General features: G+C 44.3%; 1 protein-coding gene across 1 annotated transcript in view; it reads left to right on the top strand.

Annotated features, from left to right (window-relative positions):
* The window catches only part of Slc24a3 (solute carrier family 24 member 3), a 495475-nt gene that overhangs the window by 430405 nt on the left and 37205 nt on the right, over window positions 1-27865 (top strand). The window contains exons 7-11 of the mRNA XM_036184903.1: window positions 234-308; window positions 12065-12090; window positions 19404-19457; window positions 24903-25036; window positions 27171-27331. Coding sequence (XP_036040796.1) covers window positions 234-308; window positions 12065-12090; window positions 19404-19457; window positions 24903-25036; window positions 27171-27331 — 450 coding nt within the window. The remainder of the gene's footprint in view (window positions 1-233; window positions 309-12064; window positions 12091-19403; window positions 19458-24902; window positions 25037-27170; window positions 27332-27865) is intronic.

The following is a 27865-nucleotide window of genomic DNA, read 5'->3' as shown; positions in this document are numbered from 1 at the left end:
TTCCCCACTGATGGACAGATTGATCAGGGGCACACAGCAAACATATGTGAGTCTATGTTTCTGGTTTACCACTGGCCAGTAATACAGATGACTCTTCTGCAGTACAAAGGGAGGACACACCCTTTCTTTCTCTTCTGTCTGGGTCCTCATGGAGGCCAAGTGCCGGCAAGAGCCACGCTGTCTTGTGGAATAGCCTGACAGCCTGTTTCCTGTTTGTCTCCCACTTCCTGTAGGTCGTGGCTCTTTCCTCCTGGTGCCTGCTGAGGGATTCCATCTACTACACCCTGTCTGTGGTCGCGCTCATTGTGGTAAGTTGCTTTTGCCATTTTAGTTCAATCTTACTATGATACCTCTCAACACAGGACAGCATGAGACTTGCCAGTGTGGAGTCTCTCTCAAGGACATAGCTACTGATAAGCAAGTGTTGTGTCTTTGTGTGGATAAGTGCTCCTTTCTCCAAGTTACTCTGGTTACCCAGAACCCTGCTTACTCACTAGGTACTCAGAACAGTGGTCTTAGGTTGTCTGACTCTAAGTGTCCTGCAGCTACTCTGTAATCCTTTGACTCTTCTTCCTTGCTGGCCTCGTGGCTCCTGACTCCCCTCCCTGGTGCTCCCAAACTCTTCCCCTCTCTGTTTCCTCGTAGTCATCATCACACAGCCTGCCTTCCATGACCACACCCACCCCTGTGCTCTCAGAAGTAGATCTCCCTGAGGTCCATTGTGGGTAAATAACTCTGGACGACATAGCTGCATGTCTTTAGTAACTCTTGAAATGTCTAACAAAACTGGACTCTCTTCCTGTATTTCTGCCCTCGTGTCTGTCCTGACTACCTAACCTGGAAATTATATTAAGTCCCCCTTTCTCCAACTCCCCAATACCTGTCTTACCTAACTGTCCTGTAGATTTCACTTCATAAAAATGTCCCCAGAATGTCCCCCACTTCACTTGGGGCTATAGTCTTAGCCTGAATGGATGTGTCAGCCATGCTATGGTTCTTGGTGGGTCAGATTACAACATAGAAGCATTTCTGTCACCTACTACCCTCCACTCTCTGTCCCCAGTAAATCCTCAGAGTCATCCAAGTCTCCACCAAGAAATCCGGTGAACATTCTTCCCTTGTTTAACTGACCAGAGGTGACCAAACTCCTTAGCTTGGCAGGCAAAGCCACGTGGAAGTGGATAGTTCCAAATAAGGAAAACAAAGAGGAATTGGGAGACCTGACTCCTAATACCAGTCTCTTCTTGTGACAGTTAATTCTATGTGTCAACTTGTTCTAGGTTCTCAGTGGTACATTATTTTGGGGTGTTTCTGTGCATTGGTTACTTAGTTTCATGGCCACAATTCCTGACAGACACTACCTAAAGGAGAAAAGTTTTGTTTGGGCTCAAAGTCTCAGAGGGCTTCAGGCCATCATGGCAAGGAGGGGTGGTGGAATAGGTAAGGCCAGGGTGGTAGAAGCATGTGGCAGAGACCATCAACATCATGATGGACTCAGATGCAGAGAATTAGCCGGGAGCAAATGGCTAGGCTTGCCCCCTCCCAGACCGGCCTCTGATGTCTACCAGCTGGGCCTCACTTCCTGAATCAGCTAGAGAACAAATAATCAAAACTTGCTGGATAGTTCAGATTCAAGCCATAATATATAGTCTGTCCAGACAGAGCATTGGTATCAATAGAATTAAAAATGAAGACCACTCTCACGAAAGTGAGTGGTATCAGCCAATCCCTCAGGCACCTAAATGGAACATGGTAGAAGGTGGCAATGTGTTCTCCCTGCTTACGTCAAGTCATTCATCTGCCTGTGCCCTTGGACATTGGTGCTCTTGGACCTTCCAACTTGAAGGGGGAGTTGAACCAGTGGCTCCTTGGTTATCATGTCTTTAGGCTTGGTCCAGAATTATACTATCAGCTTTATGGATGGCAGATGTGAGCCAACACTGCATTATTAAGCTGATGGACATGTATGATGATTGTATATTGGTTCTGAGTGTCTAGAAAACTGCGCCTATCCCACCTTCTTACTAGCAAAATTGATTTTTAGAGAAATCACTCTCTCTGGGTTTCCATTTGTATATCTATGCATCAGGACTGTATGACTTACTTTACACAATACTTTCCTGTGAGTAGTTTAGTTGAAAACTATCACAAGGTTTGTCCTGGAAACTAAGTTACATATATTCTAAAGTGTATCCTCTCAGATCTGGGGCTTAAGCAGTTTCAAGAGCAGAAGGGCTCAGTGTATTATGTTCATCATGTGAAGTCATAGGCGATAGACTTTCAAACACACATGAACTCTATACTTATTCTTGGCTGTTACCTTTAAGAAAGGATTAGTCACTGCAAACTGAGAATATTCTTTTTAACTTCAACCCAGACTTTCCAAACATGGTTTCTGGTGAGTTTTGTCCTGCAAGGGACCAACACACATTGCTCCTGTACATTCCACTATTCTGCCTGTTTAGGGTACTGTCTTAGTTAGGGTTTATATTGCTGTGAAGAGACACTATGACCACAGCAACTCTTATTAAGGAAAACATTTAACTGGGGTGGCTTACAGTTCAGAGGTTTAGTCCATTATTATCATGGCAGGTGGCATGCAGGCAGGCATTATGCTGGAGAAAGATCTGAGAGTCCTACATCCTGATCCACAGGCAACAGGAAGCAACTGAGTGCCACACTGAGTGTAGCTTGAGCGTGGGAGATCTCAAAGCCCATCCCCACAGTAACAGACTTTCTCCAACAAGGCCACACTTCCTAATAATGGCACTCCCTATGGGGGCCATTATCTTTCAAACCACCAAAAGTAAGTTTCTCGTGCTTTTTGAAAATTACATTTTTTTCAAGAGACATGTGAGTAGGGGATGCCAACCATAAACAAATGCAACTGTCCACTCTGCTGAAGTACAGAAAGATGACTAGGCTTACAAACACAAGACAGTGACATGTAAAGTAGACAGGCAAGATCTCCCGGACCACAAACTCAGCCATATCCACTCCCAGAGCAGTCTTGTGAGGGTTGGCTTTCTGCATAGATACCTCCTGGATGGTGTGTGGAAGAACTTTTCTTCAGTCCAATTTATCTGGACCTATCCAAGATAAATCAGATACCATTGCTGCTAACGGTGTGTGACGAAGTAAAGAGGTTTGGATTCTCTGGGTCACAGATGACACACCCTCCTGAACTTGGTCTTTGGGCCAAACAACCATCTGCCCTGGGGTGGTGGTACATAAATCACAGAGCTGAGACAGCTGAACATGCTGGCTGCTGATGCTGCCCTGTGTTTCCTTCAGCAAGCAACAACTGCAGCATCAAATGATGCCTTAGCATCAGCTGGAGACTTGGGCTATTTACAAATGGGTTGTCAAAATTAGGGTTTTATGACTTTGAGAGAAATTGCATATGTTTATTCTTAAGATGGGAGTCTTCAAAGCTAGATATTGCTTCATTGTACATTAAACGACGTTCCCCTAACTTTGGTGAACATCCAAAACAGTTAGCACTCTTATCTAAAATGTGGAAGCCAGAGATTTTTACTGTTTGGATTTTGGAGTGGGACCCAGGAAACTGTATTGCATCCTGCATCATCTCTCATCAGGGGCACTGGACTTTGAAAAGCATAACTTCTGACTGTGGAAAGGAAATCCTTTGGGATTATTGATCTCTTATATAGCCATGATCATTTCCAAAGTCAGTTTTGAAATTCGGGAGAAACAAGATCACGTTCGTCTGTGCAGGCTTAGTTTGTCTACAATTTTGACTTCTGTTAGTGAATGTGGACCATATTTTCATAGTATCTAGCTATCATCTATATCTGAGTGTATGTGTGTGTGCTCTCGCACATGTGCGTGTGTCTGTGTGCCAGCTCACCGCTGTGAAGGCAAAAGTCTGATGTTGGAATGTGTTCCTCAATCACTTCTCTGTGTTAGTGTTTGAGCCAAGGTCTCTCACTGAATGGGGAGCTTTTTGTTTTGACCAGACTAGCTAGTCAGGGAGCCCAGGATCCACTGGTCTCCACCCCCCACAACATGTGCTCCCACCCCCAGCATTAACTTGGATACTGAGAATCCACACCCAGGCCCTTCTGCTTGAACAGCAAGCACTTTACTAATTGAGCGATCTGCCTAATCCAACCATCTGGGATCATTTTCACATGACTGTGTGAAGAACAAAATACACCCTCAGTCCAGAAGGGCAGCACTTAGCAAAGTAGCTTTTACAGCATCCCTACATCTATTCCTCACCCAGCCTTAGACCAAAGCTCACAAACTGTCTGTAGCTTTCTGTCAGTACTTTGTTTTAATTCCTCTATTTTATGACTACATATATAATAACAAAATCATTTTTATTCAATTTTCTTTAGGTAAAGCCTAGCTTCCTACAGGATGGTGCCATGGCCGCATAAAATGCCTCTGTTAAAAAGCCCTTTCCTCAACCCACAAAATAATCACCAAGGTTCCCAAACAATTTAATTTAATTATTAATTTTTTTAAGTTCTGAAATGTTCAACTGACCCCCTGAGGTTGTACAAGGAGAACTCATTCACTCACAGGACAAGCGTGGATTAAGTGGGACCAGATGCTATTTCCGTGTATCTTCTCATCAAGACACCCTTAAGAGTCACACAACAGAGCTCCAAGGACAAACCAGGAGGCCTAGCGATCCAAAGATGGCCAGAACAGATTCTCCAGGGATGCTGCTTGCTGCTAAAGGACAGAGGGTGATGAGTCCAGCCAGGAGAATACTAAAGAACTTCCTTATTGCTTGTAATCTAAGACTGCTGAAACATACCAGTTGAGGGGGAGAGGGGACACAGATGGGGCAGAAAGCAAGAACACAGGAGTGAGACAGGCGTGTGCATTCCATACACAGTCCTCCAAAATGAAGACGTTCATCAACAAACCCAAAGTCAGTTCACTCTGGTACTTAGGCTCCATCTAAATTTTCCTCAGTGCTATTTTATGATTAGTCTGCAATGATGATATACTATTGTCTAAAGCAATCATTCTTTCAAAAACACACTGTACGTTCTTCCCATTGCCCTCCCCTCAGGAATAGAGCCTCCCCTTAGCCTCATACACACTCTGTATTGGAATCTCTGGCCATGGAAAAGCTAGACAATGCCTGGAAGCAGGAAAGATGTCACTGTTAAGTTCCGAGAATACTCTGTGTTCTTCGCAGTGGCTCCCATTGTGTGTCTGCTCACATATGCAACGGCTGTCCACAGATCAGTGCAGGCCTCTCCTCCACACCCAGGAGCACTTGGTTCATGGGCATAGCAGGCCTCCCAGTCCTGTCCTTTTTCCCAATTCCAGCCAGCCTGTCAAGTTTCTTGCATTGAAATGTTGCTGTGATTTACATAATCATGAAATTTACATAAATGCAAATGACCCATCACATCATCAGTCTAACAGCTGCCCAAAAGGAACTACTTTATTTTTACATTTCATCTCAGTTGTAGTCAGGGATTGTGAACATGAAGAGGAGAGAACCTTTGCGGGTGATGGAAAGCTCTGTAGAATAGCTTTCCCATTACTTGGGCTGGTACAAAATCCAACTCAGAGTGCTATCCGTCTGTGGATGACGGAGCCGAGAAGCCACTGATCCTGGCTGGCACAGTCCTCAAGTCACTCTGGGTGCAGACACAGCAAAGAAGCTCAAGTTCAAGTGGCTGCTTCTATTTCCATCACTTTGCAGAGCCCCTGGGTAAAGAGATCCCATGGGGGCAAAGAAAGAGCTGAGATGACACACACTTGCCACAGACAGGCAGTTTCTGCATTAGTTCCCTTGTCATCGCCATGAAAAAATACTTGAGGCACTTATAAATAGAAAGGTGTGTTTAGCTCATGGACCCAGGAGCCCAAGTTCAAATCCCAGTTACCCAGTTGCTTTGAACTCACTATGACAAGTGTGTGTGGTGGAACAAAGTGACAATCTCACAAGCCAAAACAACAAGAAAGAAAAGAGAAGACAAAGATCCCACTGTCATCTTCAAGGACATGCCCCAATGGCCTAAAGAGCTTTCTTTTGGTTCCTCTCCACGAAGATTTCACCACCCTCCTAGTAGTGCCAACCCAAGCACCCAGCTTTTAACATGACCCCTGGGAGACACTTTCCTGGCTGAATTCAGAGCTTTTGAAATGAATTCACTTCATTTCCCTTTTCATTGTCTCATACAGTAACCATGGTAGCCATATGGGCATGTGCAGCTACTGAACACCTGAAATGCAGCTAGCAAATGCAAACAGCGAAATTTTATTTTTTGTTAAGTTGCATTATACAGCCATAGATGGCTAGTAACTACCATATTGAATAGTGTAGTTCTAGTGAGCCAACTAACTGGTTCGGCAGAAAATATGAACACTCCTACAGGTATCCATGCTTCTCAGGCTTTCAGAGAAGGTATCTAAGATGGTTCAGCTATACCATGCCAGTGTAGCTCCAGCTATACAGTACAGCTATATAGAATCCAGATTTTCCTTCCAATAAAATCTATCTCTGAGAGTCTGAAATATTCCTTATTCTGAGAGCATGCTGTTAGAAAAAAATTAGTTTTACTTTTCTCACCCTAGAACTCATGAAGGTAGCTGTTTTAGTTTAATTTCTGTTGCTGTGGTTTACAAAAAAAATAAGCTGACAAAAAAGCAGTATGGGGAAGAGGGGCTTATTTGGCTTACACTTCCAGGTTACAGTCTATCATTGGGGGGAGTCAAGATAGGAACTTCAAACCACAAGTCACATCATAGACTATGGATACATAGTCAAAAGCAAAGAGAAGTCAATGCACATATGATCACATCCTGCTTGTGCTCAGCTCAATCCCTCTACCCTTACACAGTTCAAAACTCCTTGCCTAGGGAATGTTGCTGCTCACACTGGGCTGGGCTTTCCCACAGAAGTAACTTAAGACGATCCCCACAGTCACACCCATAAGCCAACCCAATGGAGACACTCCTTCTTCAGGACTCTTCCCAAGTGATTCTATAGTTGTGTCAGGTTGACAAGAAGTTATCCATCAGAGCAGATAATCTTAAATACTCTAGAAATGGTTTGGTCCTGTTCTTCCTGTGGCTGAAAAGCAATCTTAACAGTCGTGGTGACACATTGTCCTCTGCCTTACAGGTGGCCTTGTCTCTAGCCAGTCCCCTCTTCCTCTTAATCCCATTCTTCCCTGGGAATCAACTGATTCTCTCTTGATTCCCTACCGTCAACTGTCCTCCATTCCATTCCAACTCTTCTTCTGGCCAAGAGGGAATGATGATGATAGCTAGAAGCTTTCCAGGGACACGATAGTGACAGAAATATAAAGTCCTGAAATGAATTGACTGTGGTCGCAGAGAAGTTAGCTGGTTTTACCATCACTGTGGTGGCTGTATGGAAGGAACCATGTGGTGCTGGGAATATTGGGAGGCCGGCTGGGGTCATCTTTGCATTTGCTCATTCCATAGGGAGGGGTGTCTATCAGCTGTTCTGGAGAAGGCAGCTTGCTGATAAGGGGCCACTCAGCTTTGCAAGGAAAACGACTTTAAATTCTTAGTTTGTGCTTGCATTTGTTTTTGTGCGCCCAGCTACCTACCACTCCTTTATTCTCACCACCCTTGTCTCCTATATACTTCAGGTCTCTCCCCACCCTCTTCTGCCTTGGAGCAGGTTCTTACAGGTTTCTATGAGAGGATCAGCACATCTCACACAAAGAATCTCTTGTCCTACTTTCTGAAGTCACTGATGTCATGACCATGGCCTTCCTACATGTCCCATTATCATCCTTAAAGCACAAGCCATGGGGGGTGGGGGGGGGGCACAGCCTTTTAGTTTGTCCCATTGGACTCCTCCCCTTATTCCTTCCCTTAGCTGAGCCACTTGCTCTACCTGCTCCTAGACTCCAAGAAGTGAGTGTTCTAAATGCAGAGCAGCTGGGGTGCGGGTGCAGGTGGGGGGGGTCCCAGTGCCATTGAAAGAGAAGGGTCTGTGGGGGAGGCTGGCTTGATTTGATAGTTAAGGAAGGAAGATTTTCAAGTTTGAGCCTCTTGAAAGAAAATGAGGCTCTTGATTTTCCCGTCATTTTCACTGCTTGAAATTCCCACAGTGTCAATGATCCTAATAAAGATTATAAATCGCAGCAGCATGGCCATTCCCGTTTTGTGGTTATAACTTCTAGGATTCAAACACTGGGACTGGTGTGGTGATGCTGAGGCAGTTCACTCCCTTCTCCTGGCTACACCCAAGCCACTCCCGGCTTGTCTTTGCCGTGTTTTTCCATCTTGAGGGAGCCATTCCCTTGGCAGTTCCCTGGGAAGCTCTGGCATCCGGGCATCCACCTGCCTGAAGTCAGCCTGACTTTGGGGAAAGAATTCTAGAGCACACACCAGGATTGACGAGCCTGTTTCCATGGTACCCAACCACTTCTCTGAAGCCTAGAGGAAGTAAGCGCTTTTGTCAAATTCATTTCTGTTTGTTCACATTTAGCCCAGCTGCAGAGTATGTGGAAACCTAAGAGAAAGCCAAGTATAGCTTGGGATGCTCCACATGTAGGTCAGAGGTCAGGACCCCGGGGTAGCGCTTGCTCAGCAAATCTGAGGCCAGGCTCTCAGCACCAGCGGCTGTCTTGGCACTGTGAGTTATCTCAGTTCCTAGCCTCAAACACATGCAGGAGAGAGTATCTTCGGCTTGCTTTCTATTGGGAAAAGGTTGGGGAACTTGCTCGGTTGCAGCTCTCAAGAAGATTCAGTGTTGGCGTAGATGACTTATTTATTCCCTGCCCCCGTCCAGTAGTGAACTTCAAGCAGGAACTCCTGCCACCTGCCACGTGCAGCTGTAGGCGCTTCAGTGGGCTTCCTGCCTTGAGGTACTTGTTCTCCTTCCTGCAGGTTCACCAGAGCTTTGAAAAATGGGCTTGGGCCTTTTCATTTTAATGTCACTGCCTAAACCAGGGTGGAGGGCTGGGGTGTGAGCACCACCTAGTGGTAACAAAGTGGAACTGAATTGGCATTTCCTGAGAGTGTGCCTGTTTTTCAGTTCCCTACAGTCTGCACTAATCCTATGGTGGTGTGAGGGCGTGTGCTCCCTCGTAACAGCCTGTGCACAAAACCAGAGGTATTTACATTACTTCCCTCGGGAGAATGAAATTAAATAATATCTGTGAGCAATAACTAACCCATTCTCCACAGCCATTAGAAGACCCCAGTCTGTCCTTTTAACTTTCTATACAGAATGATCCTAGGCCTCCATCAGGATGGCCCCATGGTCCTTTCCAAAAGAACCTTTGCCATCCATGTTGATTTCCTCATTCTCAGTCTTCCAGGATGGGATGGCTAGGCCACACTGCCTCCCCCAAGAACCAGCCTGACCTCCCCTGATGCATCTTCTTATTGCTCTACACAATCCCCTGAAGGTACAGGGATAAACTGCACTGTGTTTCTACATCAGCCACAGGGAAGCTGCATCCCCTGGCTTTGTGGGAGGCCTTATCCTCAGCAGCAGACCCAGCAGTTGTTACCCCTAAGGAATGGGGTGTCCCCGGGTCATACAGAAGGCAAACTCTCCGGTATTTTGAATGTTTCCAGATCGCTACCATGTATTAGAACTTGCAGGAAGATGACATCCATTTCTCAGAAGTGTCTGACTCCCCACAACACCTCCACACATCACACACCACCACAGCAGTCCTGGAGGCTCATATGCTCGGCCTCCGGCTGGTAGTTTACCTCATCTCACCATGGTTTGCCTGCTGTTTCTCTGATCTTTTAGGCTCCCTGTAAACTCTATTTGTGACTATGTTAGTTACTTTTCACTATGACAAAATATATCACAGGCTCAAAGGAAAAGCTTATAGCAGCTCACCGTTTCGGAGGGAGTGTGGGCCAGCATGGCAGGGGAGGCACAGGAAGGGGCGCACTCCTGTCTGGGGCAGAGGGAGCCTGAGGTGGCTTCTCACACCTGATCAGGAAGCAGAAAGCTTGGGCCAAAAGCAGAAGCAGACATTCCCTGTAAGGTCAATGACTCACTTCTGCTAGCTAGGCCACCACGCCAAAGGCTCTGTACCCTCTCAGTGTTCAAGAATGTACATCTGTGGGGGACATTTCACATTCAATCTACAGTGAGGACTTTTGTATAATTAAGCCCATTATTTTTTTTTCTTTAAATAATCAATAGTTAAAGGCATACCGGCACACAGCTGTTCCTAGAAAGTACACAAAGGATGCCTGTGCCTCTGTACCAAGACTAGTCAACTCACAGTGGCTCCTTTTGTAGGAGCTATGCCCCATCTATGGAGAATCTCACACAGAGTGCAGGCTCCCTAAAAGCTACATTCATATATGGCATTGCCTGCCTTCTCTGATGGAAGAGAATTAAATTGTTCTGGTTTAATAAACTCTCCTGGAGTCTCAGATTCTCTTGAGTGACTATGAAGTAATTGTTCCTTCCCCTTGCTAAGACTAATATTGAATTAAGTACTTAATAAAATTTTTTCCATCTTAAATAATTGATTCTGTTCCATTATTTCATGATAACAATGTGTTAATGCTAGTGATTATGTAAAACAACCGTGAATCTTTCCAGGGGGTGGATTCCATACTATCTAGCTTACATCATGGGGCTGTTTCCTTGATTCCTCAAATCCTTTTCCCATTCTGGCTTGGCATTTTCATCCAGATGTACTTGTTGAACTTGATGACAGAGACAGAGTAACAAGACAATGAAGCAACATTCTTCTTTTTAAAACAGCTTGTTAAAAAGAACCTGTTACAAGTAAGCATGACTTCTACCTCCTGCTCCTTCTCCTTAGACCTTTATGATGACAGGAAGAGCTCCTTGTGAGTCGTGTGGACTGTCTTTGAGGTGTCATTTGTGTCTCTGCACAACTGGAGATTATTAGAATCACTGGGGACCAAGGCAATGCCAGCATTGTTAGTTACATTCACCGTCTTCCTGTACGGAGGTCTGGCATTGTCTACCAGCCCTGAAGCCTCTGTCTTAGAGTCTCCAGAGGCCTCTGCCTCCATGAGGAAAGCCAATAAGAGATCACCATGCTCAGAGAAGCCTTAAAACCATTTCCATGGCTTCCTGCCTGCATAACAGATACAGTCTTTGTGGGTCCTATGAGTCATGTGGGCAGGTAAGTGTGTCATGAAAAGAGGTCCAAAATAAGACCAGACCCGAGTCCTGGAATCAGTTCCATGATGGCTTGAACAACCCCAGAAATTATTTCTGCTTTCTGAAATTTGATTTCCCTATATATGTCAAAAGATTTTACAAGTTTGCTTGGTTTTTTGTCTGTTTGTTTATTGTTTTATTTCCCCCAAGTGGGAATTGATCTGAGGCAGTGTTGGGCTGGAAGTTAACTAGTTAAACTTTGTGATAGACACTCTATTGGTTCCAATAGATGTGACTAAAATCTGTTTGTCACTTCTTTCCTTCACTGCTTCTGACCTTCTCTAGCCTCCTTTCTTGACAGAAGGCAGGCCATGGCACAGGGCATGGGCAGCCAACAGTGCCCAGGATCTGCAAACACATTTTGATGCCATTGTATTCAGTTGTCTCAAGGTCAGTTTCTTTGTGAGATGCTAAGTGGTGCTGATCCCCTCACTTCTGGTGGTGATAGAACGTCTCCCTTGGGAACAAAAGGAGACAGTTCAAAGGACAATGTTGAGCGTGTGGAATATCAGTTGCTTACATCAAATCTGAGATGTCCAGAAATGTTCACGGTCCCTAAAGGATCAGAATTTGAAAGCACTGGCCAAGTTCCTACCTCCCCTTGTAAACCTAAATTCCATGATGTGTCTTGCTTTACAGAGCAGAATCATCTCTCCTAGTCCCTCCATTTTGGGGCAGAAACTGAAGGATCACCTTGCTTCTCCTTCCCACCCACACCCACCCCAATCTTCACACAACTTGTCCTTTCACTATTAATAGTCAGACTACAGGGAGAGTTTGCCCACAGGTGCCTGACATTCCAGCCCAGCCATGAGTGTCACCATGCCAGCAGTGAGCACCGACAGCACACCATCTTAAAACGCTGTATGTGCACATATGTAACTACCTTTCTTTTTTATTTTTTCACAGTTCATTTATGATGAAAAAGTTTCTTGGTAAGTACCATTTAACTGTCCCTTTTCATGACGCAGAACCAAATGCATTGCAGGCTGGAGTTGAGGTTTAGAAAAGAAACGGGCAGCAAGATGGCTTAGCAGATAAAGGCACTTGCTGCCAGTGCCAACAGCCTAGGTTTAATCTCTGGAAATACGTGATCGAAGGAGAGACCTGAGTCCCACAAGCTGTTCTCTGACCTTCAAATCTACACTTGGGGCATGCCGGCACATGCACACACACGTACTTACACACACAAATAAGTAAATAAACCTAATTTAGAAAAGGAAGGAAATGTCATGACAACTTGGAACAACCAGAATTTCTTAGGACCCACGTATCCCCCCTCAAAAAAGACATCAAAATTATCTTTTACCTAGCTTTTCCCTTGGGCCGGTGCAATGGATTCATATCTTCATATCTGGATGTCTTTATTGTGGAGGTTGGATGCTATCCAAGTTTCTTTGTCTTTCTATAGTCAGCCATAGCTGGACCATGGTTGTGGTTTGACTAATCTTTTTATAGCAGTCAGCTTTCCATCAATGATCAACTTATAAAGAGAAAAGTTCAGTTTGAAAGGTTTCAGTCCATGTTCTGCTGGCACATCTTATAAAAGAGAACGTTTGGCAAAAACAAAACCACTCACACCATGACCATAAAGCAAGGGAAAGAGGGGTCCCCCTGTTTTCTTCAAGGGCTTACTCCTAATGACCCAAAAACCTCTCATGGGGCTCCTACTTCTTCAGGTTTTCACCAATTCCCAATAGCACCAAGTTGGAAACCAGTTCTTTTAACACTCTGGCCATTGGGAAAACATTTTGGATCTGAGCTGTATGTAGCAGGAGATAAACCTAGTACAATATTCCAAACCTCAGTGACATCTTAGCAGTTAGGATCCAAGCTCATCATGCACGGTTATCCCATTAAAGTGCTGCGGAGACTCTAAAAGGAATCTAATGGCTCTGAATCTGTGGTGATTTAGACAGAAGATGTTGTTCAGTTAAATATATTGAGGGTTATTTGCATTTTGACCAACTGTCCAAACCCCCATTCTTGAAATGAGTTCTGAGCAAGTCCAATATGTTTGAAGTGGAAATAGAAATTGGGTGTCCTATGCATTCTTGTTACAGTTTTTTTCCCCAAATGTTTGATCTACATAAGTAGAAGAAAATGAAAAACTTCTTAGAAAGAGGAGTGACTCTGTAGCTAAAAACTTCCATGGCATTACCTGGCGTTAGGAATGAGCTAGAAAGAGGCAGAGCATTCCTGTGGCTCCACTTCAGTGAAACATTTTCAGCTTTGTTCTAACCTTTCATTGGGGGCTGTGTCTCTGTCTAAGAATAGCTCTCTGGCTTCCAGAACTTGGGGGTGGCAAGGACACCTACCTCAACATGAGGACAGTCATAAGGGGCTATACCAGCAGGTAGAGATACATTATTAACTCCCTCAAGACCTCTCTCTTCTTTCCTTAAAAATCAGCTTGTGAATGTTTGAAAACCCAAATGTTAAAAATGCAGCTTATATTTTTATAAATTTTCTTAAAAGACCCATGCTCTCCATACTGATTCACACACACACATACACACACTCACGCACACACACGCACACACACACACACACACACACACATACACACACACACACACACACACACACACACACATACACACACACACAAGTCTTTTTAAGTACTAGTGTTCAAAAGCCTGAGGAGGTCAGAATGGCTGGGAGCACTCCGGGTCCCGGGTCTGCTAAGGGTGCTGTTTGAGAAGGCAGCACACTTGGGTCGCAGCTGAGCTCAGCAGCTGTCCACCACTGCTGGAAAGGGTCATCCCAAGGGGAGGCGCTACCATCTTGGGGGAGCTCTCACTTATGCTCACATAGCATTGCGTTGCTGCCTGAGAACCATAGCAGAGAGAGCTGATCAAAGACATCCTGATAAAAGATCTTTGGCTGGTACCCTCACAGAACCCTTTAAGATACCTGACCTGTCTTAGGGCCAGAAAGGGGAGTTAATTTCCTCTTCATTCCAAAGTTGTCTTAGCCACTGTTCTATTGCTGTGCTGAAACACTATGACCAAGGCAACTCTTACCAAAGAAAGCATTGAATTGGGGCTTGCTTATAGTTTCAGAGGTTTTAGTCCATTATCGTCAGGGCAGGAGTCATGGTGGCACACAGGTAGATGTGGTAGCTGAGAGTTCTACATCTGGATCTGAAGGCAGAAGGAAGAAAAGAGAGGTCCACTGGGCTTTGCTTGGGCTTCTGAACCAACCCTCCCACCCCACCCTGTGACACACTTCCTCCAATAAGGCCACACCTCCTAATCCTTCTCAAGTAGTAACACTCCCCAATGAGCAAGCATTCAAATATATGAGCCTATGGGGGCCATTCCTAGTCAAACCACCACAGAAAGCTTCTCTCTGTATCTCTCTCTGTCTCTGTCTGTCTGTCTCTCTCTCTCTCTCTCTCTCTCTCTCTCTCTCTCTCTCTCTCTCTCTCTCTCTCTCTCTCTCTCTCTCTCTCTCTCTCTGTGTGTGTGTGTGTGTGTGTGTGTGTGTGTGTGTGTGTGAGAGAGAGACAGAGACAGAGACAGAGACAGAGACAGAGACAGAGACAGAGGTGTTAGGTAAACTTACGCTGTGATAAAGCCCAAATCCTATTTCAGGAGATTCTAGATTCTGTGAAGAAACAGGCTATAAGTGCCTTCAGTCTGAGAACCAACAGTCCTGTACATGGAGTCAGGAGTGTGGAGCCAAGAGGGCCACAGATGCATGAGTTGCAAAGGGAATTCGACTTGATGCTAGCCCTGGGGGGTATCTTTGCTTCCAAAAATCTGAGCCAAGGGTTCCTAGGGCCCAGAGTCCCATCATTTTCAGAGCACTGGCCTGTTGTGTAATCACTTATTGCATGCATGGGCTGACAGAAAGAATTTCTCGTGTGAGTGAGGCCAAGAAATTAAAACCTACACCACTGGCCCTTTGGTACTCTGGGGATTCCAGAAATCTTAATTCCTCATTTCAAGGGATGAAAAATACATTGAACTTGAAGATGCTTTTTACTGTTTGCCTCTCTTGTCTTCCTACCTACCAAGCATTGATTTTCTTCCGGATGGGTGTGGGCAGGAGCTGATCTCTCTCTCTGTAAAGTCAGACTCTTCAGTGTGCACAGTGAAAACACAGCAGGGTTTTGGTGACCCTCACAAGCTGAGTTCCAACCTTGCTACAAGGATGGTCTAGCAGATCTTAGAGAGGTTAAGACAGGTGGTTAACTCACTTCACATCTTCAGAAGGAAACTGATTGCAACTGTGTTGATTTTGAAACAAGAGTGCTCTTTAGGAAATGACTATTTCAAAGACAAATGCAGAGGTTTCTCAGGATTTGTGAAGATTAGTTTCAGGACTGCTGAGGATGCCAGAATCTTCTGTTCCCATCCATATGTAAAATGTCCTGGTATTTACACACCTTCTTTTGTATGCTTTAAGACACCTCCAGATCACTAATGCCCAATGCAATGCAAATGCTGTTTAAATAGCAGGAGTTGAAGTGTTTCTTGTATTACATAGTGACACACTATATTGTTCAGGGAATTGTCTTTGTTTAATTTCCCATTGCTGTGATAAAATACCCTGACAAAAGCAAACTTTGGGGAGAAATGGGTTTATTTTAGCTTACAGTTCCAGTATAGACTAGCAGGGAAGTCACAGCATCAGAATCCTAAAAGAGTTGGTCACATTGCATTTACAATTGGAAGCAAAGAACAATGAATAAATGAAGGCATTTTAGTGTTAAGCTCACTTCTCCATTCTTATACAGTCCAGGATCTACTGCCCAAGGAATGATGCCACCCACAGTGGACATCTCTTCTCATAAATTCAGATAATCACCCCCGCAGGCATGCCCACAGGCCAAACTAGACATCCTTCCTAGGTGACTGTAAATTGTGTCATAGATCCTAAAAGTAACCATAACAGGAATGATGGTCAAAAGCATTTGTATATGTTCAGTAAAGATAGACATTAAAAACTTTTCAACCTGTAGTTGGTTGAGTAACAGGTGCAGACAAGCAGGGCTAACTGTATACAAAAGTAAGGTGTCCCTGTTACACCTGAATGAATGACATTCCTTCACCATTCTTAAAGCCTACTGTGACGTGTGGTCACATTCAAACAAGAAGTGGGAGCCAGCAGTCAGTTGGGAGGCTTTTAGTAGAAGATGATTTTTAAAAACAAAGCAACCATCATGAATCTCAAATGTACCACTCCTGTTTCTGCAGCCCTTCCCTTAATAATCCTAAAATGGCTCCTGTGATTCTAGCCTTCATGTCTGACTGAGTTAAAGACAAGATGGGAGAATGAGAGACTTTCATGCTTTTCTGAGACCCTTCCGTCTTACATATTTTTGGAAAGATGATGGCCAGGCCAGGACTGACCATTACAACTAAAGACCAATCGCTACTAATCCTGGTAACTGAGGTGGGATTTATCTTTCTTGAGGTCATTTGTTGCCTCAGTGCAGTGGAGTTCTATCCCTGGGCAAGGGATGTAGACAACTTTCTTTTAGGTAACATTCCCAAGACACTTAAAACTGAAAATATGAGAGATGCATCTGTTAGGTCATCCTGCAGGACAAGGCTAATGGGTTCATGGTAACAGGTCAGCCAGGGTCACAATGTCAGAAGGAAGCTGAATTATGTGTCATGATTCCAAAGGCTGGAGAAGAAACTAAAATATACAAAGTGTGGTGTTCTAGTTTCTTCCTTTGAATTCCTCAAGTTGTGACTATGGGAGACAGAAGTAGCTCTGGAAAACTGTTGGAGAATACCTCTTGCTCCCCTAGGGTGGACAGGTCAGGGGCTGGACTCAGAAAGGAGCTGTAGACAGTGCTGACCTTCAGGTTCTCGCTGGCTGGTGGACAGGCAGTGGACATATTATCAAAGGTCATTTGGAGATGCTCACAATCACTAAGGAAAGGTGTATGAAGAGAGAACCATGCAGACCCCTGGTGATCAGGTAGGCAAAGGAACCAAGGAAATGGTGGGAGGTTACAGAGGCCTCAGCAACCGAGTGTGTTGGGGTGGAAAAGGCTGTGGCAAGCCCACAAAGGAAGCCAGCAATGTAGACAGGAACTGAGTCTCTCACCCTTGGGTGATCCTGAGAAATGGCCAACAACCAACTTAAGAAGGGCTTGCTTTGTGGAAAAAAAAAAAAAGAATAATGAGAAGGATTGTAAGTAGAAGTGTTTAGAAAGTACTGGATTTAAGCTGAGCATCATGTCCACACCTGTTATCCCAGTACTCTGGAGGCTGAGGTAGAAAGGTTGCAGATTTGAGGGCAGTCTGGAATACAACATGAAAAAAAGAAAAGGAAAAAAAGAAGAAAGGGAAAGAGGAAACTGGCCACTGAATTTGGTTCTTTTCCAGTGATCTTACACTGAGTCTATTAAAATGTACCTTTCTTTAGAATGACTTAACCATGAAGTTCCTTTCACTTATATGCCTGCTAAGGAGAGATGCAGTAGGGTCAGACTAAAGCACCTTCCTGGAGACCAAAACCCAAAACTGTCCCTGAACCCAGGAAAGTTGGGATGCCCAGCCGCCTCTTACACCCCAAGTGCTTTCTAATTGGATAAATCCATGTTAGTAAAATCATTCTTTTTTTTTTTTTTTTTTTGGTTTTTCAAGACAGGGTTTCTCTGTGTAGCTTTGTGCCTTTCCTGGAACTCACTTGGCAGCCCAGGCTGGCCTCGAACTCACAGAGATCCTCCTGGCTCTGCCTCCCGAGTCCTGGGATCATTCTTAAAGAGGCATGGGAGTACTCTGTGTGGACACAGGGTTTTCATGGCCAGTCCCATTTTAGTTAGTCTTCATTGGTTGTATAAGATAATGATCTTTATTACTACTTTCCCATATACATATATCATATACTTGGATCACATTCATCCCATTATAATCTGTTGCCCCTCCTGCCCTCCATCCTCCCCTTCCCAACTGTTAGTTTCCCCTCTACTTTTATGTCTTACTTTTAATCTATATTCCATGTATGAGAAAAAAACATGATATTTATCTTTTTGAGTATGGCTTATTTTTCTTGATATGGCCTCTATTCTAATCCATTTTTCCTGCAAACAACACAATTATATTCATGTTTATGGCTAAATAATTTGCAAGTATATATGTATGTACACATATATAGACTTAAATATATGCAGCACAATTTCTTTATTCTGCTGGTGGGCAGCCAGCTGGTTTCTATGATGTGTATAGATGTCTCTGGTGTATCCTATTGTATCCTAGCCCCTCCCCCAGGCAGAAACCACCTGAATTTCCCCATCTTTTCCATTTTGAAAACAAAACAGCACAAATTCCTGTATATCTTTTATATAATAGGCCATATAGTTTCTCTGGGATCAAAGAAAGGCTAAGGGACCTGGAATGTCCTCCTCAGACCTCCCCAGTTCCCTTCTTTCCAAACCAAACATGCTCTTTCAACTAATTTAATCTTGGGGCTTAAACTTAACAGGGGTCCAGAAACCAAGTCCCCTGAGCTTCAGCTGGAAGTTACTAAATGAAGAAAATGAAAAAGATTCCCATCCTAAGAGGCAAGGACATTCCCCTTCTTTTCTCATGGATGTCTCACCTCTTACCCTTTTTTTCTTTGGTTTGGGTTTTCTATTTTTATGTTTTTGGGTGCAGGGTCCATTCTGTAGCCCAAGCTGACCTAGAACTCACTGTGTAGTGCACTTTCATGGGTTATAGGCACAAGCCACTGCCCACCATGCCCAGCCCCTCTCACTCAGTGTTAATCTTCCTCACACCTTCCCACCCAAGAAAGTTCTGGATCTCTGCCCTGCTGTTCTTGACACTACATGACTCTCTCCTTAACTCTGCCTATCACTTTGTCTCTTTCTTCTCCCTGTCTCTTTCTGGCCGCACCTTTCGGCATCCAACCCCTCCCTAGCTCACACCACTACCACTATCCGGTCCCCAATCAGTTCCTCTGGTGTGTCTGCTCTTAGTAACTAGATCTGGGTAACCCCAGTGAGTAATTAAACCACAGCAGATTTATGCAAACACTTATATGCTTAAGGGCCTGTCACTTTCCATAGCATTCTTTGTGGTAAGAAAATAGCAGAGAGGCATCTTCCCTTCAGGTGAGAAGGAAAGATCTATGCAACATAATATACTTGCATAGACTAGGAATGCAAGTAACTGGTCTACCTTGCCGTCCTGGCCTTTGACATCAGATGCCTCCAGCACAGGCTGACATGGCTTAGCTGCTGGGCTTGCCTTCTCTAACTGTTCTTTGTCCTATGCAGGTGGGAATCTCTAGTCCTTGTGCTGATGTACCTCATCTACATCATCATCATGAAGTAAGTAAAACACTTGGCGTGTTGTGTAAGGATATAGAAAGAGGAGTTGGGAGAGGGAAGAAACCTGACTCGTATTCACTGTCCACCACCACACACTCAGTGAGTATTGGGAGGAGTCATTTTGATTAGGAATCATAAAAATGACCCTTCAACTCATATTTGATGACAAAATCAACACTTTCATATTTCATTCAAGAACCCTCTAGAACCTGTCTCTCTTTAGGATCTGGCAGATGTGCTTTTAGCTTTAATTAGAATGAAGGTAAAAACCAAAAAGTTGTATTTCTATACTTGGTGTGGGAAGATAGAATGAGAGCTGACTTAGTGCCTGAAATGATATAGACTTCCATTACTCCAGATGTACCAGTCATCTGTTGCTGTGTAACAAGTTTTCCCAGAACTTAATGGCTTAAAAACCACAAATATGTATTATCTAAGAATTAGAAATCCCAGAGCTGCTTCACTGGGAGGATCCTGACTCAGAGTCTTTCATGAGATTCCACATTGGACATTCACTAGGGCTGAAGCCATGAAGTTGATTGAAGCTGGTTGACTCTTCCCTTGAAGATGGCCCACTCACATGACTGGGAAGCCAATGTTGGCTGTTGGCTGAAGGACTCAGTTCCTCACTACATGACTGCTTGAGTGGCTCCCTGTAGAGCTAGTGATTCCAGAGAGTGAGGCAGAGAGCAGGGTATCCTGCCTTCTGTAATCCCTGCTCAGATATGCACATCATCACACTCTGCCATGTCCTATTTATAAGACATGAGTCACTGAGGGCAGCTCTTGCTCAGGACTGTACTTCAGCTATGGAAGAACAGAGAAGCCAATAAATTGTTCATGTTTTAAAGCAACCACTTCATATGCTCTCTCCTCTCCTGGAGCTCAAGGCAGCTTACTTTTTTTTTTTTTTATTTAATCAAGAATGATAGTACTGCTTGCTGTTCTCTAAGTAAAATGAAATCACATTTTTTTTAACTTGCTGATTCAGGTCATCATATGGTGTTGCTGAGATGAGAAGCTTGTAAATAGAGCAGAGCTATAGATCCCATCACCCTGGAATGGTCTCTAACTCAGCCATCCCCTCCATTTCCCCAGAGGAGGTAACCACCTCTAGAGAAGGAAACTAGAGAACTCTCAGCACTTGTCAGTTTGGATATACCAGACAGCAGTCTACAATGGACACAGTATTTTTTGTTTTGTTTTGTTTTAATTTAATTTAATTTTATTTTTATAATTTAATTTAATTTTACATATCAGCCATGGGTTCCCCTGTCCTCCCCACTCCCGCCCCTGACCCCACACTCCCCCCATCCCACCCCCCATTCCCATCTCCTCCAGGGCAAAGACTCTCCTGGGGATTCAGCTCAACCTGGTAGATTCAGTCCTGGCAGGTCCAGTCCCCTCCTCCCAGGCTGAGCAAAGTGTCCCTGTATTTTTTTTAAGGAGATGTAGGAAAGAGGTAATTTGCACCACCAGGGCCTGAGAGACCGGCTAGGAGAAACCAGTTTGAACAAAGCCAAGCGTCACGTGAGCAGCGAAATCAGGCGCTGGCCTGACTGGTGTCCAGGGTGTGCATAAGTGGCTCACTGCCTGTCTATTCAATATGATGTCCAGCATTTACTGGAGTTGCTGTCCAGTGGTCAGATCTAGATCCTCTCATCAGGCTTGACATTTCTAGAGTAGGACCTCCATATCCTGGCTTGGAATTACTACAAAGAAACGGATGAGGGAGCCAGAAGTCACACACCATGTAACTAATTCCCTTCCACTGTAAATACTAATCCCTGATCTCCCAGTAAGACCATAGCTGACCCAAAAGTCTTTCCAAAGCTTCTGGCCTCCAAAGAGAAAGCCTTAGGGTGGAGCAACCATCTCACTCTTCTTGGCTTCAAATGGCAAAACTGTCTGGAGTCAGTGCCACAGTGGGGATGTCTTCACCAGTTCTCACTGCTTCCTTCCACAACCTGTATCTATTTCACCTTTTTTTGTTTGTTTGTTTGTTTGTTTGTTTGTTTATTTTTCGAGACAGGGTTTCTCTGTAGCTTTGGAGGCTGTCCTGGACTAGCTCTGTAGACCAGGCTGGCCTCGAACTCACAGAGACCCACCTGCCTCTGCCCCCGGAGTGCTGGGATTACAGGCGTGTGCCGCCACCACCACCCGGCCTATTTCACCTTCTTTTAAAACTGCTTTGGAAGCCCTAAGTTTGGGTTCCTAGGGTCAAGAATCCTCTTCTTTTTGAGAAGCTGATCCTGGAATGATCCATGCAGTACCTCTTCTGTGGTGATCATTTGGGTTCTCCAATACTGGTTTTGATAGTTGCGTGTACCATCATGAATTTAATGGAGGCTTTGCAAAATGACAGATGAGATCTAAAAGAAAGGGGAGTTGAGGGATTTTGCTAGCAGGCTTTCTGCAGCCACTCTAGCCTGTGACCTGGTCCCATACAGCCCACAAGTTGCAGGTCAGACATGTAGGCATTAAGGTAAGAAATGAACCTCTACCCCAAGTCACACCACATAGAGCAGCTAGGGAGGTTTGTTTCTGCGGAGGCCTCAGCTTTCCCACCATTCCAGATGTTCAAACCAGCAGGACACAAATAAAATGGCAAATAACAGCTCCCGCTCTCACAGAATTCTCTGCATAATTCCATCCCAAGTTCTAAATTGAAATCTCTGCTCTTTAGCCGTCCCTCTCTGCAATCAGAGGCTCTGATCATTGGGTTTTATAAAATCTGATTTATAAAATTGCATGCTTCACAATAAAATGGCCTCGGGGTACAAGCACCAAATTTAAAACATTCAATTAAAAATATAAAACAGAGCCACAGCCATGGGAGGAGGAAAAAAAAAAAAAACCACACAGCATATATTAGACTCTTCAGCTGCCTCCTGAGAAGATAGCTTTCAAATGACTTTAAACATTCTGTTAGAAAATTCAAAAGCCATGTTTGAATGGCCAGATAGCTAGAAATGTTCTAGGCTATGTGGCACATGCAGCTTTGGCAAAGACCGACCTTTATTGACCCTGGTCACTCCTCTGGGATGAATTTTGTAGGTGAGGCCATACGGTCTTGTGGGTAAGAGTTAAGTACTTCCCATTCATCCCTAGGAGCAGCTCTTACCAGCCACTGAGTACTTGGGAATGTGGCTAAATTATTCAGCCATTTTAATCTTGGTTTCCTCCTCTGCAAAATAAAATGAATAATAGTTTCTACTTCAATGGGTTCTTTATCAGGATGGAATGTAACCAGTTAGTTACCAGTGTAATATCTGGTTTCAAGAAAGCCATCACTGAATGATAAATTTTAAAAGCCTTCATTGCATGGTGCTGTTATCCTAGTATTAAAACACCAAAAAAATTAATAAGATTTTATCCTTCGAGAGCAAACCCTTGTGTGAGTTGTTATCTTTGTAGGAAAAACAGTTTCTGACTTTAAGATGGCACAAACATTGCTTCTGGCTAGATGTGGTGGAGTCTATTTTAATTCCAGCACTTGTGAAGCAGGAGGATTGCAAGCCCAGAGTAGTGTGCTCTACATAGAACATTCCAGATTACCCTCAGAATATACAGTGAGACCTTGAAGAAAAGCCACTGCTTGTCTCCCTGTCATAGGGAAAGGTAGTCATACTGAATCTAGAAAGCCTTTCTATTAGGTGAATGTTGAATATAAGCAAAAGTTGACAGAATGACAAGCCCCATGTGTTCATTTTCAGCCCCCAAGCCATCAGCCCAACCTTGCTCTGTGTGGATCTGTTTTCCTCCCTCCATATAATTTTGAAGTCCCTTGGCTCATCCATGAATATTTCAGCATGTGTTTCTAAAAGGACTTACCTTTACCCTAGCCACAATTATTATTATACCTAAAATGAATGCTAATTTCTCAATGTCCCAAATACTCACTCAGTATTTCAACTTCCGTAAGTGTCGATCAGTCCTATTTCTCAGGTTTTTTTTGTGTCTCATAAATATCATAAATGTTTTTCAAGTCAGAATCCAAATGAATGATGTTCAAAATTATTATCATTGGGAGCAGCATGCTTTGGAGAGCTTTCTGCTTATAACCATTCCCCTGGGCTGTGTGTGTGTGTGTGTGTGTGTGTGTGTGTGTGTGTGTGTGTGTGTGTGTGGTGTGTGGTGTGTGTGGTGTGGTGTGGTGTGTGTGTGAGGGGGGGTGTGTCCTTGCAATTTATTCATAGGCAGAGTTTAGTTGTTAGCCTGAAGAGCTGCCCATGGTTTGGAAATTGCTACTGCATTCCAATACCATGACGTAGCAAAGCCAGTTCCTTTGCTCTCTGTGTATCCTGTATGTCCACTTTTGATTTGAATCAGGCCGAACTGTGTTGACATGAGTTATACCATCAGGAGGCACGTCTAGGTCACTTTTCCCTCTGTGGTAGTGGCAGCCATTGATGCTTGACATCTGGAGCTGTTATTTCACAAAGGTTACACAGTATAGTGGCATTCTGATTCTATCCCACTTAGGAATCCCAGGAATCTAGTATTCTCTATCTGGGTCCCTTTTCAGAGCCTCCATCTATCACTTTTGATTGGTTCCATTTTCTTTGATTGGTTCCATTTTCTCTTGTGCCAAAAAGGAACAGTCATGGGCTCCAAAGAATTCAGGAAGGGATTCATGGGAGAGAAGGTTCAAATGCATCCTCACCCATTCCCACCACACCACACCCTATCTCTACTTGGTAGTTATGAAGTTCCCACAGTTAATGCCCCCACAGAGGAACTGACTGAAAAGCCAAGTACAAGAATACAGCAGGAGGAGACTGTAAGGGGCCTCCTGTCTTGGAGCAAAAGGAATAAGGGACAGAATGAAACAGGCTTCTGGCCCAGCCTGAGTTCCAGTAGGAGGCTGGAAGTCAAGCTGGGTGGGGATGCAGCTTCAGTAAGTAATGCCATGGCCAATGAGCATTAGGATCTTTGAGTGAGAGAAAGTGCAGTAGTGGCCAAGGTGCTCTGGAGTCCCTGCCCCTGCCTTTGCCCTTGGGATTTTGAGAATTCCGCTGGGAGACTTCAGAGGAAAGGGGCCAGAACGTTTTCCTGCCCGAGCCATTCTAGGAACCTTCAAATACTGCTTCCCTTCAATGCTAGTCTATTCGAGTGTGCCAAAAGCACTGCTTGGTGTTTTGCCCCACCATCACTCCAGAGCACTGGAGCCCAGAATGGTATCATAAAGCCACACACCAACTGGACCTAAAGCGAGGGCACATGGTAACAGCGATTCTAGAAAAAAAAAAAAAAAAAATCTCTGACTGGGGGAAAACCAAAGTCAGTCTAGACAACCAGGCAGCTGTAGCATGCAGACCATGAGGTTCAGGCATGGGGCCTCACCAGCTGGATCCAGATGGGAAGATCTCAGAGAGAATGCTGTGGAGTCAGTAAAAGGAGAGCACAGGCACTGATAGATTCTCTCCACTTATGCTTGCTCAGATACAACGCGTGCATACATCAGTGCTTTGAAAGGAGGACGAAGGGTGCTGGGAACATGGTCAATGGATTGGCCAACAATGCAGAAATCGATGACAGCAGCAACTGTGACGCAACTGTGGTGCTACTTAAGAAAGGTAAATAGCAGATCCTGAGTCCAGGATGGCTGCTGCGGTGTGTGTGTGTCTGCCGAGCAGACATCCACAGCCAGGCATTCCAACTGGCCCTCCCTGAGAAAACAGAGAAGAGCCTGCTCTCCTGCCATACCTGAGTCCATTGAAGTTCCCAGGGAACCCATTCTATGAAGATTATATGGGAGTACAGGGCCAGCAGAACCAGGAGAGAAGACCATGGATTTTGAGGTAGTGGATTAAGGGTGTGTGACCATGAAAAGTTCCTTAACCTTGCTGAGCCTGAGAGATGGACATCATTTCTGTAATGAGTAGGTCAGTTAAATATGCAGAAAGGCTTAACACAATGCTTCATGGTGACAGGCATTGCTAATCATTATCACATATATCCAAATTCTCTTTCAGACTACATTAACTCGGGTTAATGTAGCTACAGAAGGAGAGGAAAAAACTGCCTTTGTTTTCAAAGTAATTATTTTATTTGACAGGCTCTTACAAAACTGTCTTTATGCTAGGGGAAGCAACATGGTACTCTCTGATAAATAGCATTGCCTGTGTGGGACATAGAAAAATACCATGTAATTTTGCCATGAATGTATTTCATTTTTCATTTAATTTTTTTTTTATTTTCTCTTTGAAATGTGTCCCCTATGGTCACTCTGAAGGGAAACAATGAAGAATAAATTAGAAATTCTACAGGTTATTTTCAACTCTGTCTCCAACTTTAGACTCTTGATAATTTATTGTATTTTGAAATCAGATATTTGATGTACTTTTTCTGAAGGCCTATGTGGAGGTTTAATGGAAGACTTGGATGTTATTGAGTACCATTCCACGTGAGGATTTTCTTTAGTTTCTCTCTTCTGAGTACTTTATAGCCATAAAAGGAACCCTTGGGAGAAGCTAAATAATATTAGTGCTGGGCCTGGGGAGATGGCTTGGTGGGAAAAGTGTTTGCCACAGTGTGAGGACCTGAGTTTGGTTCCCCAGCACACACACAGTCTGCATCTGTAACAGCGGTGCTGGGGGATGCAGACAAGAGGACCCTGGGAGTCTATTGGCCTGCCAGTCTAGCTGAAACTCTAAGCTCCAGATTTCAGTAAGAGGTCCTCTCTAAAAAAAAAAATAAAGTGGAAAGGAATTGAGGAAAATATCCTGACATCAACCTCTGGCCTCACACCCACATGGGCAAGTGAATCCACACATGCATACACTACACCTACATAGCAGGGAGGGGTAATCATGATGATGATATGAGAGATCATTTCATGGTTTCATGGCCTGGAAAATAGGAATGAGTCCTAGAAGAAGCTGCAGCCATGTACCTATGAGTGATAGGTATGCAGTGTTCTTCCAAAGAGAGAGAACTAAGGCATTAATGGACTGTTTTATGTTGTACATGGCTTGTCTGAAGTCTTGGCCTGAACACTGGTCCTCTGCGTGTGGATAGCTCATCCCTTGTCCACTTTGCTTATCAGATGCATGCAGGAGTGTGTACATACCTATACCATGACCTCCACCTGGAACATAAGTCAGCTCTACAGCATTTACCATTGCATTTGGGTTACCATGCATGGGCATGATGGGTTATCAAAGTTTATTGGGGTCTTTCCTGTGACCCAGATTTTAGTGGTGGGAAAATAACTCTTTGAGGACAAGGAGGAATTCTCTTACTCTGTTCATTCTTGCCATACTGATGAGTGGTGTTTGAATAGTCTCAAGTCATTTCAGATGAATTATTAAATATGACCCATGATTTAAATATGGCCCCTAATTTTGATCATTGTAACCATCAATGGATGGATAGAAGGAAGGAAAAAATGAAAAAGGGAGGAAGAGGATGGTGGGAAAGGAGAAGAGGAGGGTGATGGGGAAGGAAGGCAAAGAAGGAGTGAGAGGAAGAGAAGAGAAAGGGGAGGGGAGGTAAGTGGATGGATGGATGGACGGACAGGTGGATGGATGGATGGATGGATGGATGGATGGATGGATGGATAGACGGACTGACAGACCAACAGACAGATGGATGAACAGGTGCAAAGATGTGAAAGAGTAGGGTAAGAAAGAAGCAAAGGGAAGAGGAATAGATGAATGCCTCTCCTGGGCTCCATGCTATTGTATTTTCTCTCTCACATTTCCCTAGCCAATTTCCACCGCAAAGCGTCAGTGATCATGGTGGATGAGCTGCTGTCGGCCTACCCACACCAGCTCTCTTTCTCTGAGGCTGGCCTTCGAATTATGATCACAAGCCACTTTCCTCCCAAGACCCGGCTCTCCATGGCCAGTCGCATGTTGATCAATGAGGTATCTGGAAAAGCACAGTGAAGAAAGGGAAGGAGGAGGGGAGGGGGGAGGGGAGAGAAAGGGAAGAAGGGGAGGGGGACAGTGCTTTCTGATTTAAAAGATGCAATACCTGACTGAGAGTTTAACAGAAGCCTATCCCTCAGCCCTTTCCCAGCATCTTTGCACACTGAACCATCTGTGCCCCCAGCCCACTCCCTGCCCTCACTGTATTGAGGGACACAGCCTAGTCCTCTCTACTTACTGGGTTTTGTTTGTTTGTTTGTTTGTTTTTCAAAAAAAATTGAAACAGAATCTCACATAGCCCCGCTGGCCTCAAACCCACTATGTAGCCAGGGAGTATCTTGAACTTCCAAGTGCTGAGTCTACGGGGCATGCTACCACTCTCAGTTTATGGAGTACTAGGGATTATATCCAGCTTCTCATGTTTGCTAGACAAATACTCTACCAGCTAAGCTGTGTCCCCAGCTGGGACCTGTTTCCTTCCATTTAAATAAACCTCCATCTTGTAAACTTGTATCAAAAGTGCTAAGCAAA

Source organism: Onychomys torridus, chromosome 4, assembly GCF_903995425.1.
Source record: "Onychomys torridus chromosome 4, mOncTor1.1, whole genome shotgun sequence".
Taxonomy (NCBI): domain Eukaryota; kingdom Metazoa; phylum Chordata; class Mammalia; order Rodentia; family Cricetidae; genus Onychomys; species Onychomys torridus.
Note: the sequence above shows the minus strand (reverse complement) of the source record. Positions and strands in the feature narration are given on the sequence as shown.